Source organism: Talpa europaea, assembly GCF_964194135.1.
Source record: "Talpa europaea genome assembly, chromosome: 2".
Lineage (NCBI taxonomy): Eukaryota > Metazoa > Chordata > Mammalia > Eulipotyphla > Talpidae > Talpa > Talpa europaea.
The window spans coordinates 15,968,822-15,986,077 of record NC_140068.1 but is presented as its reverse complement, the minus strand read 5'-3'; the positions used below and the strand labels follow the sequence as shown (position 1 = coordinate 15,986,077).

The window sequence follows — 17,256 nt, the reverse complement described above, 5'->3', positions numbered from 1 at the left end:
TTTAGCTCCATACTTTTTATTTCCTTAGCTGGGGTTTATAACTTGTTTTCCAAAGTTGTAGGTTTAATATGTTGGAAAGCATATTTATTTCCTTTTGTCTTATAAAAGCTGCTTGGTAAAGGTAATGTGGACCTTGATGATAAGAGAAATTGCTTAAAAATGGTCAAAATAATGTTTCAGGATGAAGAGCCTGCAGGAAATACAGACTGGGATTTGGTTAGAGTGGTAGAGGTTGCCCAGGTAGCTGAGTGTTTGAAATAGTTTTTATAAGGTTTTATATGTTTGGAGTTGAAAATATCAAGTAGGTCATTGACAAACAGTAGCAATTTGGGACAGAAAGTAATTCACAGGACACAAACATGCAGAAGCATGATCCTTCTTGAAAATGTGAACAGATGAACTAGTGATAAAGTTCCATAGATTTAATATGGGGACATAAAAAAAGAAAGTGGTTAAAGTCAATGTCAGATAAGATAATCAGAATTTTAACATTTTGCCTGTGTCAAAGTTGAAGTGGTTTTTCTAAATCACCTTGTTTTTGAATAGGAAATATCTGCTTGAAGAATGAATGAAAAACTCTCTCCCTAGGGGTTCTCCAACCTCCCAGTGCCTCCTTAAGTGGTCATTGGCATCCCAAGATATACTTCTGGACTATTGTCTGGCACAGAGAAGGCGCTCACTAAGTGTTTTTCGTTGAATGAAATGAGATTAGTAATGAAAGATTTAGATTTAGAAATTACATATATGTTTGTGTGTGTAGTTCTCTGTCTCTATCCCTGTCTTTCTGTCTGTCCGTCTATCTATCCATCCATCCTTTGTGTACACACACGCACATGCACATACTCACACACACACACAATTGTATTTAGATCCCAAGAGAAGTTATGTAAAAAATAAATTGCTAAAAAAGTGAAAAGTTTGAAAGTAAAGACATTATGAAAACAATGTTTTAAAAATAAAGTGCCATGAACATGTGGTAGGAAAGAACTGGAGATTTTACAGATCAGTGTGAAGAGATCCAGCACATGGATTCAAGTCTGGTGACCACTTTAGCTGGAGGGAAGCTTTTTGACCAGGAGTCAATGGACAATTTCAATGAATGACCAGTAGGAGAATGAAGGATGAGTGTGGTGCAGTACTGGAAGGAGGTTGTTTTCTTTATGTGCAAGCTACAATTTTACACTGAAATCTCACTAGAATAATTTGTTAATTTGAAGTGTATTATGTGTAGTTTTGGATTTTTGACTCCTTTAATTTTGCGAGTGGATCTTATCAGTTTTCTGTTGTAATTCTTTCCAACCATAAAGACCAAAGTTATTGTTATTGGTGATTCTAAAATTTTTGGTTATGGTCCAAGCCAATGCTTGGATTATTAGTTGTTCTTGATCAGGGATGATTTTTTCCTCCAAAGGACATTTTTAATGATTGGGTATATTATTGGTTCCCACAGCGGTGGGTGTTGGTGAGTGCTTTTGTTGTCTGGTGGGTCAAGGTGGGACTGCACACAGACATCCATCATACACAGCCCCCACAACCTAATAATTACCTGGCCCAAAATGTCAGCAGTGCTGAGGATGAGTAATTATCAAATAAATACTTCCCACCTTTTGGAAATATCATTGCTTTGTCTTCAAATTTAAATCTGAGATATAGTTAGGGAAATTTATAGGTAGAGATTAACCCAAAGGTTAAATTTTTTTGACTCTTAAAGGTATATTTTAGGGTTAGCTGAATGTGTGCTAATATTTTAATATGGAATTTAAAGAAAATAAATATTTATCCAAATAATAAAAAAGATTCCTGTGGTTATGGTAATCCAGCCTTAGGCTTTAGTGGGTTGTGGTTACTAATGAAGTGTATCCAGGTACCTAAAGTGTCCAGCAGGATGCATGCCAAACTTGTTTCTATTAAAATATCCCACATCAGGCATGTATCTAGATATTTAGATTTTTTTTATTTGTTGTAACAGTAGCAGACTTATATGTCCAGTTATTATTTTTTTTAAGATTTATTTTTATTTATACAAGAACTGGTATATAGGACAGAGGCGTGGGAGGGTAAGAGGATTCACCAGAGACAGAGCGGGGAGCAGAACAGGCAGACGGACAGAAGACACTGCTGAGGGGAGCAGCGGGCAAAGCAGGAGAGGTCTGCCGTGCCGTGTGGGTATCTCTCTGGCCGGCTGGGAATCGAACCTGCGCTGCAGAGGCTGCGGACAGCTTCACAGTGCTGCGCTCAACCTGCTGCGCCACTGGGGTGTCCCCTGTCCCGTTATTTTTTAATTTATTCTTTGTGTCCTAGGTACAGGATTGACAATGTCTGTATTTCCTAATTATGCAATTTATTCATATTTTTACTATATAAAGTATATATTTATGTATTAAAGTATATATTTTAAAATTCTAAATTATTTTAAGGAAATACCCATTATTTAAAGAATTGCTTATTATTTAGCTACTCATAGTTCACTTAGAAAAACTTTTAATTCCCATCCCCCTAGAGATATAAAATAATCATGATAAAAATTCATTTGTAGGTTAGCAGGTGTTTTCCTTCTCAATGATCTGATGTATGCAATTTTTTCTTTTTTTCATTGAGACAACATTAGTTTGCATCACTTTATAGATTCCAGGGATACATTTTCCCACTTTAGGAACTATTTATATCACACCACACCCACCACCAATTTCTAGTCATCGTCTGTCACCAACTAATCAGTCAGTCCCCTTCTATCCGTTCTCTCCCTATTCTCTCCTTCCTCTTTCCCCTCTGCTACCATTCTCTTGTCAGAGTCTTAGAGTTTGTGTTTTTTTTTTTTTTAAAGATTTATTTATTTATGCATACAAGAGCTGGGGTATAGGCCAGAGATGCAGGGGGTGAGAGGATTCACCAGAGACAGTGGGGAGCAGAACAGGCAGACTGACTGAAATACACTGCTGAGGGGAGCAGCTGGCGAGACAGGAGAGGTCTGCTGTGCCATGTGGGTTTCTCCCTAGCTGACCAGGGATTGAATTTGTGCCGCAGAAGCTGCCGATTGCTTCATAGTGTGGTGCTTAACCCCTTGCTCCACCAGGGAGGCCCAGTTTGTGTTTTTTTCCATTGTTGTTCATTTCCTTTTTTCTTTCTGTATCTTCCATAAATAAGTGAAGTCATATGTTATTTGTCTTTCTCCTGAGTTATTTCACTTAACTCAATCTAATCAAGGTCGACCTATGTTGTTACAAATGGCAAGATCTCATCTTTTTTATGACTGTGTAGTATTCCACAGTATATGTACCACTGATGGATAATTTTTTGGCCTTTGAGTTTTACTTGTCTTTGTCATGATTTTAAGACAGTAGATTTTTGATTCAATGTTAATTTATTATTTTTTCTTAGGAACAAAGAGGTTGATTTGTTTATTTTTAAAATGTAGTTTTAAGCATATAAATAATACATAAAGTCTGTTTATTGTGAAGAAATTGAATAATAGAGAAGTAATTAGAAGGAATATTTAGAGTTCCCTTTCATCCCTAATACTATTTCCTTTCCTTGAGGCAACTAATATTAACAATAATTCTTGCTTGAGGTTAACAGAATCAAAGATAAAAAACAAAGCTTGTGAATATCACTAGTTCAGGAAAATTGTCCATAATAATAGAAACAAAGGATATTAGAACTCTATAAGGCATATTTAAATAGATAGTAGGTAAATAGATAGTAGGTAATTACTCCATATAATAATTTTTCCCCCTGACACACAACACATTTCAACTGTGAAAATATTTTCATATTTATGTGCTTTCTCTTTTACTACCTTCCTACAATACTTGTAGGATGATTTTGTTATTTCTGTGCCAATTTTAGCTTTGTGTTATTTATAGAAAAATAGTACCTTGCTCATTTGCCTACATTTCCTTTGTCTTCATAGCCGGTGGCTTTTTTATGGGTAGAGATTGGTCCTATGTATTCTGATTCACAGTGTCTTATTCATATGCATTTTTAAATTCTTCTTTTGAAAAATCTATTCTATGCCAAAGTAATGACCTCAACTCTTATGTTTAAAGAATTGAACTATCAGTTAGTGTTTTTAAAAACTACCTCACAGAAAGTCCTCCCATTCCTTCCAGGTAGCAAAACACTTAAAAATATGTGACAAAGGTAATTTTGTCATGACTGGTTTTACTGACAGGATTTTCTTTTGCATTATGGGGAATAAATATTATAAAATCCCAAGAGGCTGCTGATAGATATTTTGTGCCCAGAAATAATATCTTTGCATTCAGGACTTGCAAGATATTTTGTATTATTTCATTTTGCTACTCAAGATCGCCTGTTGTACAATCAGATTGGGAACTCCTAAACTCATCCCAGAGGCCCACACAAATCTTTGTCTTACATTCACCAGTGCTCCTGCCCCTTTAGATCTTTCCTTCCCCTAAATCCTTCCTGCTGTGTTCAGAACTTCCTGTAATCTCCTCTCCTGACAATCCCATTAAGCTTTAAATCTGACTCCCACTTCCAGTCTCTTGCCTCTGAATTCATCTTCCATGCCGACTCCAGGAAGTTCCACTTCTAGCCTGCTCTTAATTCCTATCCTTTAATCAAAAACCCTGACTGCATCCCCTCTGTAAGCTGAGTCTGGTGGGGAGACTATGCTGGTCACAACAAAGATAACCCTGGACAATTGCTTATTTCTCTGGAGTTTGCAGCCTCTTCTTATCTCAACCTTTAGGAATAAACTTCTGCAAGCCGCCTCCCACCTTGCTTACCACCACGCCCACACTCAGATAATTATTCCCTTCTCTGTGGTCCTGCTGTCTCTTCACTTCACAGCAACCCTATCTCAAGCCAGTTTTTGTTATTTTGCAAGACTGGCGTGTCTCTCCTCCCCCAAGGCATGCGACCCTAGTATGGCATCCAGCAAGTGAGACCCTAGTATGGCATCCAGCAAGTGAAGTGATGTGTGTGATTGTTCTGTAGGGAACTCCAGATATCTTGTCACTTACACCTCTCTAGTGAGGTTGCATCTCTGAGATTGCAATGCCTGGTGAACCTTGGTGGCAGGATACCCTTAAGTCACAGTCCTTCTTCAGGTTAAAGGCACACACTGAACAGATGTCCTCATGCACAGCACGGAAGGGGTCCTGCAGGAGCTCAGTAGGCTTTGGAATGGCTTGGAAAGCCTTGCAGGGCTTTCCAAATACAATGTTAAATATTTTATAAGACTAATATGCAGTATGGCTGATTGAACTCTTCTGGGGTCACAGGCAATTGAGATTATCATTTCATAAAGGGTTTTTTCCCCTCATTTAGAATGCATTTTACTTTACTAAATGAGATATTGGTGTAGTCTAAATCATAGCTTTAAGAAAACTGAGTTTCAGATAAGTAAATATAGTAGCAAGGTCATCCCTAGTCTTCCCCGCTAAATGAGGAAATACTTTTTAAAGAGTGTTTTGAGGTTAATGAATATTATCAAACCAAATGAAATAGAAACCCTATTACTTTTAATTACTGTTTTAATTTGGGTTTCACATTTCTTCTCGCCTATGTCTTACATTAGAAATCACTGCTTAAGAAGTAGTGGACATTCCAGCAGATGGGGGAAGAGCAAAAGAAAATGCCAAGAATTTAGCTGTAAACAAAACCTGGAGATAGTTGTGTAACTTGGAATCTTTTTGTTTTACATCCAGAATCACGCTTCAAATTACCTCCATCCCTAGCTCAGGGTCTGGGTAGGTGGATGGGGTGTGATAGGGTTAAGGTTAAAGTGTTAATGACCTCACATTCCTTTTCTGTGACCCCAGAGTAAGGTGTTGCTCATCCCAAATGCTTACATGTCATTGCTTTTGAGCACTTATTGCCAAATGTAGAATTTTGATTCTTCCAAGCTAGAATATTTGATAATTTGTTTTCCAAACTACCATATCGGTCATTTTGTATTTGCTTAAGAATTTGCGAGCATAAGTAAGAATGAGAAATGGTTGCCTTAGCTTAGTAAGTATCTGGTGTGTGTGTGTTTTGGCATGACGTGATGAGACATTTATTTTAGAACTTTACTTGTACTTTTTTATATTGCTTTAAAAGAACAGAGGTGCCCCCAGGAAGATAAATTAAAATTAGAGATTATCCAATCTGTCCTGTTTATCTGCAGGTGGATAGAGGCAGAGAAAAAAAAATTGAATGTTCATTATTGTACATTAGTAACTCAGAAGTGCCTCAGCTGAGTGTAACCTCTTTGCTGTACAATTGACTTAAAGGTGAGCAGAATTTTGGCAGTACATATCTCCTACAAGAGGATTGAGACAATATTTTCCTTCTGGGGAAAGAGGAGATACCAGAGGATAAGCAGAGCTCTGCTCTGCAATTCGCTGCACACAGATGGCAACTAGTATTGACCTTAGTGGCTCAATAATCCTTCCTGCACGGTGTGGCCACAGGCTGGGGATGCCCTGGGAACCTGCTGCTACTCAGCTCTTCCAAAGTTGGGCTCTTTCTCATTATCTTCATTTCCTTCTACTGAGCTTCATTCAGCCAGGTCTATTCAGATGTATCCCAAGCAGCAGCTCTTTCAATTACTTTTAAGCAATTACTTTGAAAGAGTTACAGGCTAGAGCAAACATTAATGTTGGCAGCAATTAAAGACAGTAAACAGAAGCTTATGCAGACATGTATTCACCCTGGCCACTCCTACTGTGGAGTCTCACCTGAGTCTGTGCCCATCAGAGAGAGGGGATAAGGAGGAAGGAAAGGGACAGATGTCCTAAAACTTCCCATTTTATGCCAACAATTGGGATTGTTGAGACTGCTTGCTTTAGTTAAGACTGATTTTCATTAAATCTCCTGTGAATATAATGCTTCTATATAAATTTCAAAAATCCTTGGCCTAAAAGATTCTCAGTTTTCCTATTCAAAACTAGATTTAATGAATTTCCCAGTTACACAACGGTAATGCTGCCTTGAATTCTTAAGTTCTTGAGTTCATAATGGGGATGAACAGTAAGTACAGAGAGTGTCGATGCATTAAATGAATGGTGAATAAACGTCCTTCATGAACTCTCTCTGTATGCTCAAGCTTCCTTTCATTTAGCGTTAGGAGTCAAGTGGAAAAAACTCCACAGATCTTCCAGATGCCTAAATCTTCATTTCACTAATCATGGGATTTTTACCCATGATAACATTATGCAGTTTATGAGAAATTCAAGAAAAATGGAGATGGATGAATTTATTGATTAAAGGGGAGGATTATTTTCTAAACGCTAGAAGAGTAAACTTGCTATCAGTTCCTAGCAAAGCTGTAAATAAATGACCAACCAGAGATATTACTTGTCTTAGGAAAGAATGTGGGGGTCACAAGGAATCAACAGGAAGACCACAAACAAGCGTTGATGAGACTCATTTAAGTGCTGCTTTCTTTTATTTACTTTTTGGAGGAAGAATACTAGATTATTAGATAAGTAGATTTATTGAGTTGTACCTTTCATGTGCATTCACCTACTGCTCACATAATACTCACAAACTGTCATTTGGGGCAAGTCTTGATTTCAGTAAAGTATTTGAGAAACTCCATGACCTCATAAGAAGGAAATGGAGGGCCTCCCCGGTGGCGCAGTGGTTGAGTGCTGGGTTGCGAAGCTGCCCACAGCTTCTGCAGCGCTGGTTCGATCCCCGGCCACTGGGCTAGGGTCCCACATGGCGCACAGACCTCTCCTGCCGCCCGCTGCTCCCCTCAGCAGTGTACTTCGTCAGTCTGGCTGTTCTGCTCCCTACTCTGGCTCTGGTGAATTCTCTCACCCTTCCACACTTCTAACTGTATCCAGTGCTTGTATAAATAAATAAATAAATCTTAAAAAAAAAAAAAAAACAACTTCAAGGAACACGAAGAAATTATTATATATATATATATATATATAAAGGAGATGGAAAGCTAGCTAGATGCTAATACACTGTAGCTTCCCATAGTTTAAAAACTAAGTTGAAAGTTTGTTGATTCATGAATGTCATAGTGTCCTTCTGGGGAAATGCTTGGGTAGACACTGTCATTGCCATTTTTTTTTCACCTGGAAAAATTCCGAAAGTGAATTAAAAAACTCCAAAAGATAAAGTATTCTTGCCTCTCAGCTTTGTGGATAAGAGCAAGCTGGGAGGAATTAACCAGTACTAATGGGGAAAACTGAAAATTCAAATCTGTGTTGGCTTCCTTTGGTTGTATTGTCAGCTAATTTTAGTTAACATAATAAGGCAACATTTAATATATATAAATATCAAGAACTGAAATTATTATAGAAGTCAATTAAAGAATATGAGGTAGGAGAAATAAAATTTTGAAGGAGCGATGGCAATATTAATAATCTGGTTAACCATAACATGAATATTATAAACAAAAAACAAAAGAGAAGAAAAACCTATTGTTAAAAAAGAAAACTTAATTTTAGCTAGTGTTTCATGTATGTAATATCCATATGGGAAATACCAGTTAGAATTTATTTTTGTCATTCATTCCAACTTCATAAAAATAATTGGTTCTGGACATTAAAAAATTGAGGTAGTTTCTTGATCATGTTGATTAGAATGGGAAGTGCAACACGCCTTGGCTATCATGTCCTAGAAATATGGCTAAAAGAATTGGGAATGCTTAACCAATAAGGATAGGGGAAGATACAGTGGCTGCTTTCAAATCCAAAGAGCTTTCCTGAACAGGAGAGTAAATTTATCTCCATTCCTAGGGATGAATGAGAAGCAGAGAATCGAAGAAGGTACATGGGAACATTTAGCTCAATACGAGGGAAATGAACAAATCAGACTGGTCAAAGATAGAAGGGAAGGTCTCGTAAAGCCATGTCCATCACTTTACTCTAGAACTGGAACTCATTTGGATCTTTTTCCTCCTTTACGGCCCAGTTCCAATATACTGCCTCTCAGAAATATCTTTGTCTTTGCAAATTGTTTCCTTTCATTTGATTTTGAACCCCCAGCACCATCAATAGTAACTGGATTCAATTTAGTAGAAGATGGGTAAAAGAAAGTACTGGTTTCTCGTATAACAAGGCGTTCAACAGCAGAACTAAGAACAATCTGTTGTATTCTCTCCACGATGCTATTTATTTATTCTAGGTTTGAGTAGCTGCCTTTAGGAGAAAATTTGTTTTACATTATATGAGAATAAAAGTTTTTTAGCTGATTATACCCAGAAAAGCAATTTTCCTGGATAGTGTTTTGAGTTATTTAGAATGGCCACTAACTGTCATAGTCAAGAATAAAGAAAATCATAATATCAGAGTTGGCAATTTTTAAAAAAGAAATAAAATAAATGAAAATGATGCTATCAAGCTTTTGAAAAGTTGTCTTTTTTCCCAATAGCAATAGATCTTGAGATAGAGTAGGTTGAATGTCACTGAGTAATATCCCCCTTTGTTATTGTGTTCGATTTAGGCTGATTCGAAAGTCATTGAGAAGTGGATGGATGGCGTGAAAGACTTCTTAATGAAGGAGCAGGCTGTTCGCGGAGACGCGCAAGGGCTGCAGAGGCAGCTCGACCAGTGCTCTGTGAGTTCTGCTGATCTAGGGAACTGCTATAATAAATAGCATTTTCTTCATCATCTTATTATTTGCTGCTGTTATTAAAATTGTAAGACTATGACATGACAATAGGCCTAGCTAAAGTATCTTTCATCATAAGCCTTTTCTTGACTTGATAGTTAATAAAAGAATGACAGATTATAGTATTCCTATTTTTATTTTTGGCCACGGTTATAGATTTTTTGGATAAAGGGAACAGAGCAATTTTAGTGCATTAGGGCCTGCTAGTTTATTTGAAAATGACAATCTTAGTGTCATTATCACCGATTGCATATTGTTCTTTATCGTGCCATACGGTGAGGCTTTACGGAAAACATATTTAACAGATGAAATCTGCCAGTAATACTCCATGCAGTTTCTATTTGGTGAAATCATTAGGCTTCTCTAAATTAATTAAAAGTACTGTTCCCTGCTGAGAGTCAAGTATTTCCAATCTAATTTGGCAGATGGCTCGATGAAGAACCCAGGTGAAATGAATTTCCTAAGACACAGTACTTCTTAAGTAGTTAAAAGTCCTGACTCCGTACTTATAATACTTGCAGGGATACATCAGGCCAACTGTAATTATGGCATCCTCTAATACAGGAATTAACTCAACATGGGTTTATTTTTTATGTTCAGACATTTGTTAATGAAATAGAAACAATGGAATCATCTCTGAAAGACATGAAAGACATAGAAGCTAACCTTCAAAGTTGCCCTATTGCTGGAATCAAAAGCTGGGTGCAGACAAAGCTAGTTGACTACCAAACCCAACTGGAGAGATTAAGCAAGGAGGTGAGTTTTTCAACTTTATTGTCAAGAAAGTAGATTATGTCTTTTCTTGACCAACTAAATTCTATCCAGACTCAAAACTAGTGGTCTAAAATGGGTGGCTGCTAGGGTCAAGAAATGCGTCATTATTCCTTTTTAATTAAGGGAGGGTACAGATTGCTCATTTTGGATCTTTGGTGGAAATAAGCTCGGTGTATTTAATAAAGAATGAGAAAGTCAGGGCCTCCCTGGTGGTGCAGGGGTTAGTCTCAGTGCTTATCATGCTATCAGCAGCCACTGTGTCCTGAGTTCGATCCCCAGGCAGGGAGCTGACCCAGATGGCACAGCAGACCTCACCTGTCTTGCCTGCTGCTCCCCTCAGCAGTGTATTTCAGTAGATCTGTCTGTTCTGCTCCCCACTCTGTCTGGTGAATCCTCTCACCCCCTATACTTCTGGTCTAGACCCCAGTTCTTGCATGCATAAATAAATAAAATAAATCTTAAAAAAAGAATGAGAAAGTCAGTGAAGCTGGAATAGAAAGAAGAGAGGAGATAGTGGGTTTGGGGAGGATAAGAGTTGAGGTGAGAAGGTAGGTGGAATGAATGGTATATGATCTTTGAAGCAAAGATTTTCAGTTTTATTTTATGTGCGATTTCTCATGGAAAGGTGAGGGATTTGAGCAGGGAAATGACATTTTGTAGATCTTTTAAGATCACACATGTTTTCATTTGGATAATTTTCTCTGAAAGGCGAGAATGGATACAGGGACATTATTTAAGAATTTACTGTGGTCTTCGAGAACAAGGATGGCTCCTTGGACTAGGGAGGTAATGGTGAGGAGGTAAAGGTGAGAATAATAATGGTGAGGAGGTAAAGGTGAGAATAAGTGTCATAGCATTCAAATCTTAGGTTTGAATGATATTTTGAAAAGAGATGGGTGTCTAATAATGGGTTGGATACAAGATAAAGGATACTTTTTGCAAAGTTCCACTTTGTGTGAATTGTCATGCTGTTTCCTGAAATGGCAAAGACTCAGGGTGAGGAGCAGGTGAACTGTTGATTTCCATTCTTGAAGAGTTAAGGTCGAGATTACTGTGAAACCATTGCTTTCCTGGTACAATCTGAAACCAACACACACAGAAGGCAGGGAGAGACCAAAGAAGGAGGCAGTTACCCCAGAATACTCCAGCAGTTTTAGTGAACGAGGGAACTTACTTAGGAGGCATAGTCTGGCTGTGAGACTGGTGCTTCTCTCCCCCTGCTGCCCTGCACCCAATCTGAAAGTTTTATAATAGCAGCTTTGGCTGTGTTAAGTCACATATGCAGCACAGAGAGCCTTGAAAACACACATTAAAGACTATCTCCTTGGAGTGACGTCTGTGTTTTTTTTTTTTGTGGGACCCTCGCCAGTGGCTGGGGAATGAACCGGTGCTGCAGCCTCGCAGCCCAGTGCTCAACCGCTGTGCCACCAGGGGAGGCCCCTTAGAGTGACTTCTGGACTTGCACATTTTCAGGGGAGGGGCATAAGAACCCTGCAGTTGCCAGGTCCAGATCTCAATAGATGAATTCAACCATTGTGCTCTTTTGACCGTCTCTTCCCAATAATTATTAAATAATTGTTATATTAAATAATGAATATATAATAATAATGAATATATATTATACAGACATACAAATGGGGCTCTTTAAGCCCTCTAGAAAGAGGGGGCAGAGACCAAGGTTGCTAAGAAGGAAAGACTGACCAGAGGGAAAAAGTCCCAAGAGTAAGTGGAGAAAGCTTTCTGCAGTGCCCTGTGCTGAGGCATCTGGAGGCCAGGCAGCCCTGGCAGCAGGCTTTCCTTTTGACAAGCACTTCTAATAACCTGGAGAGAGGAGACTCCAATGAAGTGTTGGGAAGAAAGTTATGTTGGAGAATATTGAGGAGAGAATAGGAGTGAGGAAGTTGGACAGTAAATGTAACCATCTTGGAGAGATTTTCCATCAAGGGGGCAGAGAAAAGGGAAGTGGAATCCAAAAAGGTATTTTTGTAATTTTTAACCAACAAATTTGTATCTGTCCACCTACCTACCTACCTACCTACATACATACATACATACACAATACACCTAGAGCAACAGAGAATTAATTGTGAATTATTATTAATTTAATGTATGAAAATAAATGTATGGGATTTAAAAAAAAAAGTCCTCATTAGGGAAGCAGCCGTGTGTTATGTGAATAATTACCCAAAGCAGTTACAGACTGTTTATTTCTTTGAGTACTAAAAAGATTGAAGATATTTCCATTAAACATAACATTGCCAAAATTTCATTTTGCTGAGAAGGAACGCAGACATAAAACCAATCAACAAACATTCTAGCGCATCAATTATATCCACGATATAAAAAAGGAAGAAACTTTAATGCCCCAATTGCGCATATATTATTATCACAGGATAATTATTTATAATTTTGAGATTTTTTTTTTATTGTTAAAAAGTTGGCACAGCATCTTATTTTTCTTGTTTCTCTGTATTCTTGAAAATTATGGTATTTACTGGTGAGACTCAGGAATCATCCCTTTCTCTCTTGTCTGTCCATCCATCCATCCATCCATCCATCCATCCATCCATCCATCCATCCATCCATCCATCTTCTGTCGTCCATCTAATATTTTTTGAGACACTCACTAGATTAAACTGCTGGTCAGACAGACTTGGGAGCTAGGACTGAGTAGATTGTTGGCAACAGGTTCCTAGATTCTGGGGGCAGGAGGGGGCAGTGAAATCAAAGCTCCATTTATTTTTATAGTCCTGTTTGGAAAGTGGTGACAGGAGAGCCACTACATGTTCTCCCATCCTCTGGTGAGAGCTATTCTGTCCTGCCCTGGCCCTTCATCACTGGTGACTTTGCAACCAGGCAGGCCCTGGCACGTGACCTCTCCTGTGACACTGAGCTTGAGTGAAGTGGGGCAGTGATGGGCGTGCGGGACGGTCACCATGGGGCAATATCCCCTCTCACAGTGGAAATCAGGTAGTGGTGGAGGGGACTGTCTCTGAAAACATTTTCCAGTGTTCTCTGAAATATATAACTAAGTCAAATGATCAGACAAAACACCTGTTTTCTGTTCTTTTTTTTTTTTTTAAAGTCAATGACAACCTCAGGATGGGCAACAAGCTTTCTGACAGTCAAAAAGACTTAAAGCAATTGTTTTGCTAAATTGTATCACCAATGGGACATCCAGCTTGTCTGTTTAATTCTTAAGTAGAACCAAAAACCCACACGTGATAACACACAGTTAATTCTAACCTGATGCTTTGGGTGGAGAAAACACAGCAGGTACAAGTCCTGATAATTGATGTGGCTCCATCTCACCCCAGAGTCAGGCTGATGGGCTCCATTTTTGATTTACCTTGTCAGCTTGCATCACTTCACCCAAGGTTTATTGAGTTGAAGTAGAGTTTTTCCCATCTCATTCATTTCCCTTTTGCTTTTCTTTGAGAGATGAATTACTGGGGCTGAGTGGAGCTTGTTCTTGGGACATTCTAATCAATGGTACTCTTTTATTTTTGGTAATTTCTGCATTGATTTATCACTTCCTTTGTGTATGCATTTATCTGTGTATGTGTGTCTTGCCTCTATTGTTTAAGGAGAAATAAAGAACCAGGAAGAAGGGTGGCAGCATTCCAACATCTTAATTCATCTTTATTAAAGAATTGCAATGTCCAAAGATCCAAATCCCCACTCAACCACACGTTGTTATTTGTTATTTCCAAAAATGCAAATCAAATCTTTGTCAATAAAGAATTTAATGGTTTTTATTACTAGAAATTAGTCTCAGGGATAATTAGTCTCAGGGATAAAATTAGTTGGAGTATTCTTACAACTGGTATCCCCTTACATGTGTGTACTCATTACTGTGTATTCAATACAAAAGGTACATAGATTGCAAATTCTAAATATGTACGTGGTCATCATAAATCTTGTTAGTCTTCTCTGAAATATATAGTTAAGTCAGTGAGCCAGATTCAGACAAACACCTGTTTTCTAGTGTAACTTTTTCTGTGTGGAATTGACAAGTATATTATCAAAACCAAAATTTTGTGAAACAGTGCTCCAAAGTGAAATTTTTTTTTTCAAGATTTATTTATTTATATAAGCACTGGGTACAGTCAGAAGCCCAGGAGGGTGAGAGAATTCACCAGAGCCAGAGCAGGGAACAGAACAGGCAGACTGACGAAATACACTGTTGAGGGGAGCAGCGCGTGCGGCAGGAGAGGTCTGTGCACCATGTGGGACCCTCACCAGTGGCTGGGGATCGAACCAGCGCTGCAAAGGCTGCAGGCAGCTTCGCAGCCCAGCGCTCAACCACTGCGCCAACAGGGGAGGCCCCCAAAGTGAAATCTTAATGGGAAATTCTGTTAAAAAGGAGAAAAATGCACTTTTTGGTTACTTCAGATTATTTTTTCCATAATAAACAATGCTAGAGTAAATTTATATGAAATCTATGCTTGTATTGCTGTAGGCTATAGTCCTTCATTTGGGATTTCTCTGTCAAAAGTTGCACATTTTCCAAATTATAGTACTTCCAAATTATAATACTTCCCAGATTAGATTAATAGTCAAAATGTCTTATAGAATCCAATTATTATTGTTTTAAGTATTATAGTCGCAGCATTGGGGCAAATTATGTTATGAGTCTTATCTTAATTTTGAGACACTTTGTGGAAAGTTATCAGTGTCTTTAGATATTAGTAACTACAATTTGACACTTAATAACATTTGCTCATTTGGGTGAATGGCATTTCCTTTCTAGATTGTTACTCAAAAAAGTAGGTTGTCTGAAAGTCAGGAAAAAGCAGTGAACCTGAAGAAAGACTTGGCGGAGATGCAGGAGTGGATGGCCCAGGCTGAGGAAGAATACCTGGAGAGGGATTTTGAGTACAAGTCACCGGAAGAACTTGAGAGTGCTGTGGAAGAAATGAAGGTAAGACTGGAAACAATAGTGCCAATAGGCTTTCTGTCTCTCCTCCTGCTGCCTATAAAACCTATTCATCAATCAGTCAGTCAACCAGATGATCCATCAAGCTACCTAGCTAGCGTGATTGTCCAAATGATCCCTCAAAGTAAGATTTCAAATCAAAATAAAAGAGGGTGGTAGCTCCTATGATTTTAATAGGACCAGGAATCTGAGTTTCTACTTGTTCAATGTGGGTCACGAGTCGAGTCATTGAGCTCCCCTGAATCTTGGAAAGCCATGGAGAATGACCCCAAAATTCAGCAACGTTAATTGTAGTACAACCTTCACAACTGTTACCAACATTTTCCAGGAGGAATTATTTTTTTTAAGGAACAAAAGAGACTTCCTATTTCAGTTGGAGTGTAGCCTTATTTTGTCAGGTGTACCCTTCTAGCTAATGCACGGGACACACATGAATACCAAATTTTTTTAAAGCAGATAAGAGAAGCAGTAGGACCGTCAGCAGGGGATTTGATATCAATAGAATCCATATGATATATTTCCTGTAAACTTCTATCCCTGTGTCAAAAGTCTGAACACTCTTTTTTGTATAATAAAGGAACTGGGCATTGTTCCCACATTTCTAACTCTGCTTCAAATGTCCTTTATTGTTCAAGACAAAGGAGAGAGTATCTTAGAGGCTTTTTTTTTTTAAGATTATGCCACATGATGAATGTTTTGCCCAAAGTTAACTTCCTAGAGGTGTAACTGAAGAAAAACTCTTTGTGCAGATATTAAAAAAAAGGATTACATTTTACCCATGTGTTCTAAATGAATTGAAGTAAATATGACAAAGAACTTTTATTTTAGTTCCAGTATTTTCATTGAAAAATCTTTTTTAATGTAGCTTAGTGGAAACTTTAAAAATATTCAGTATGCAAGATATTTCAAGGTAGCCTACTATGGTTAGAACTGTCTTCCTTCATTCTCTTCCATTACACTATAGGCATTGTAGTTTTGTGGTTTCTTAAAGTCACTAGGGATGAGGAGGGTTTAGAAAAATGAGATTAAAACTCTTGATTGGGTAATATTCTTTGTATTTTTATTCTTCTAAACAACTACTAGGATTTTTTAAAAAAACTATACTTAATTACTGTACCCCAGCCTAAGGAAATTTAAAACCATGAAGCAGTAAAGAAAATGCAAAAGAAGAGTAGAAGACTGTTTTAGGCTGATTTTCCCAAATTTTAAGCAGGAGGGACAGTCAGTGAAAGCTTTGGCTTGTATGAGATCTTCCCAGCACAGCACTGTCTTATTTGAAATGCTGTTAATTATCAGAAGGAAAGGTGTGTCTGTGTTTCAGGAGAAAAAAAATGTTTGTATTGTTTTTAAAGAATACTTTTACCATTTTGCACTTCAATTTTTGTGAAAATTCATTTATTTCAGTCCAATATTTGTAAATCTCCAGTGATCACTTAAAATTAATTCATTTAGATTCTTATATTATGGACTCAGAATCTGAAAATATTTAATAGCAGCAATCATAACTTGGATATTAGAACTGCTGTTATGAAGTGAAAATGTATGTGTGGAACTCTGTACATTAAGACATACAGTAGTGAAATTTTATAGTCAGCATTCTTAATTTCAAAAGCGCTCTTTATTGATTACTTACGGAATGTCCCAAGTAGGTAGTTAGAATCACCTAGATGTCTTAATTTTGGTTGAGTTATTTTTTAAATATAATAAAGAAAGTGATTACTGAGAAAGGGAGATGAATTAAAGTTCATCCTGTCTTGTAACAGAGGGCGGAAGAGGATGTGTTACAGAAGGAAGTAAGAGTGAAGATTCTCAAGGACAACATCAAGTTATTAGCTGCAAAAGTGCCCTCTGGTGGCCAAGAATTGACATCTGAGCTGAATGATGTGCTGGAAAACTACCAACTTCTTTGTAACAGAATTCGTGGCAAGTGCCACACACTAGAGGTATGTTACTGTTTCAGT

The 17,256-nt window shown here is 37.8% G+C and overlaps 1 protein-coding gene across 1 annotated transcript in view; it reads left to right on the top strand.

Annotated features, from left to right (window-relative positions):
• Positions 1 to 17,256, top strand: part of UTRN (utrophin) — a gene marked incomplete at both ends in the record, with an annotated part of 425,527 nt that overhangs the window by 98,043 nt on the left and 310,228 nt on the right. The window contains 4 exons of the mRNA XM_084229017.1: positions 9,415 to 9,528; positions 10,183 to 10,338; positions 15,110 to 15,280; positions 17,059 to 17,238. Of these exons, the coding sequence (XP_084085143.1) occupies positions 9,415 to 9,528; positions 10,183 to 10,338; positions 15,110 to 15,280; positions 17,059 to 17,238 (621 nt within the window). The remainder of the gene's footprint in view (positions 1 to 9,414; positions 9,529 to 10,182; positions 10,339 to 15,109; positions 15,281 to 17,058; positions 17,239 to 17,256) is intronic.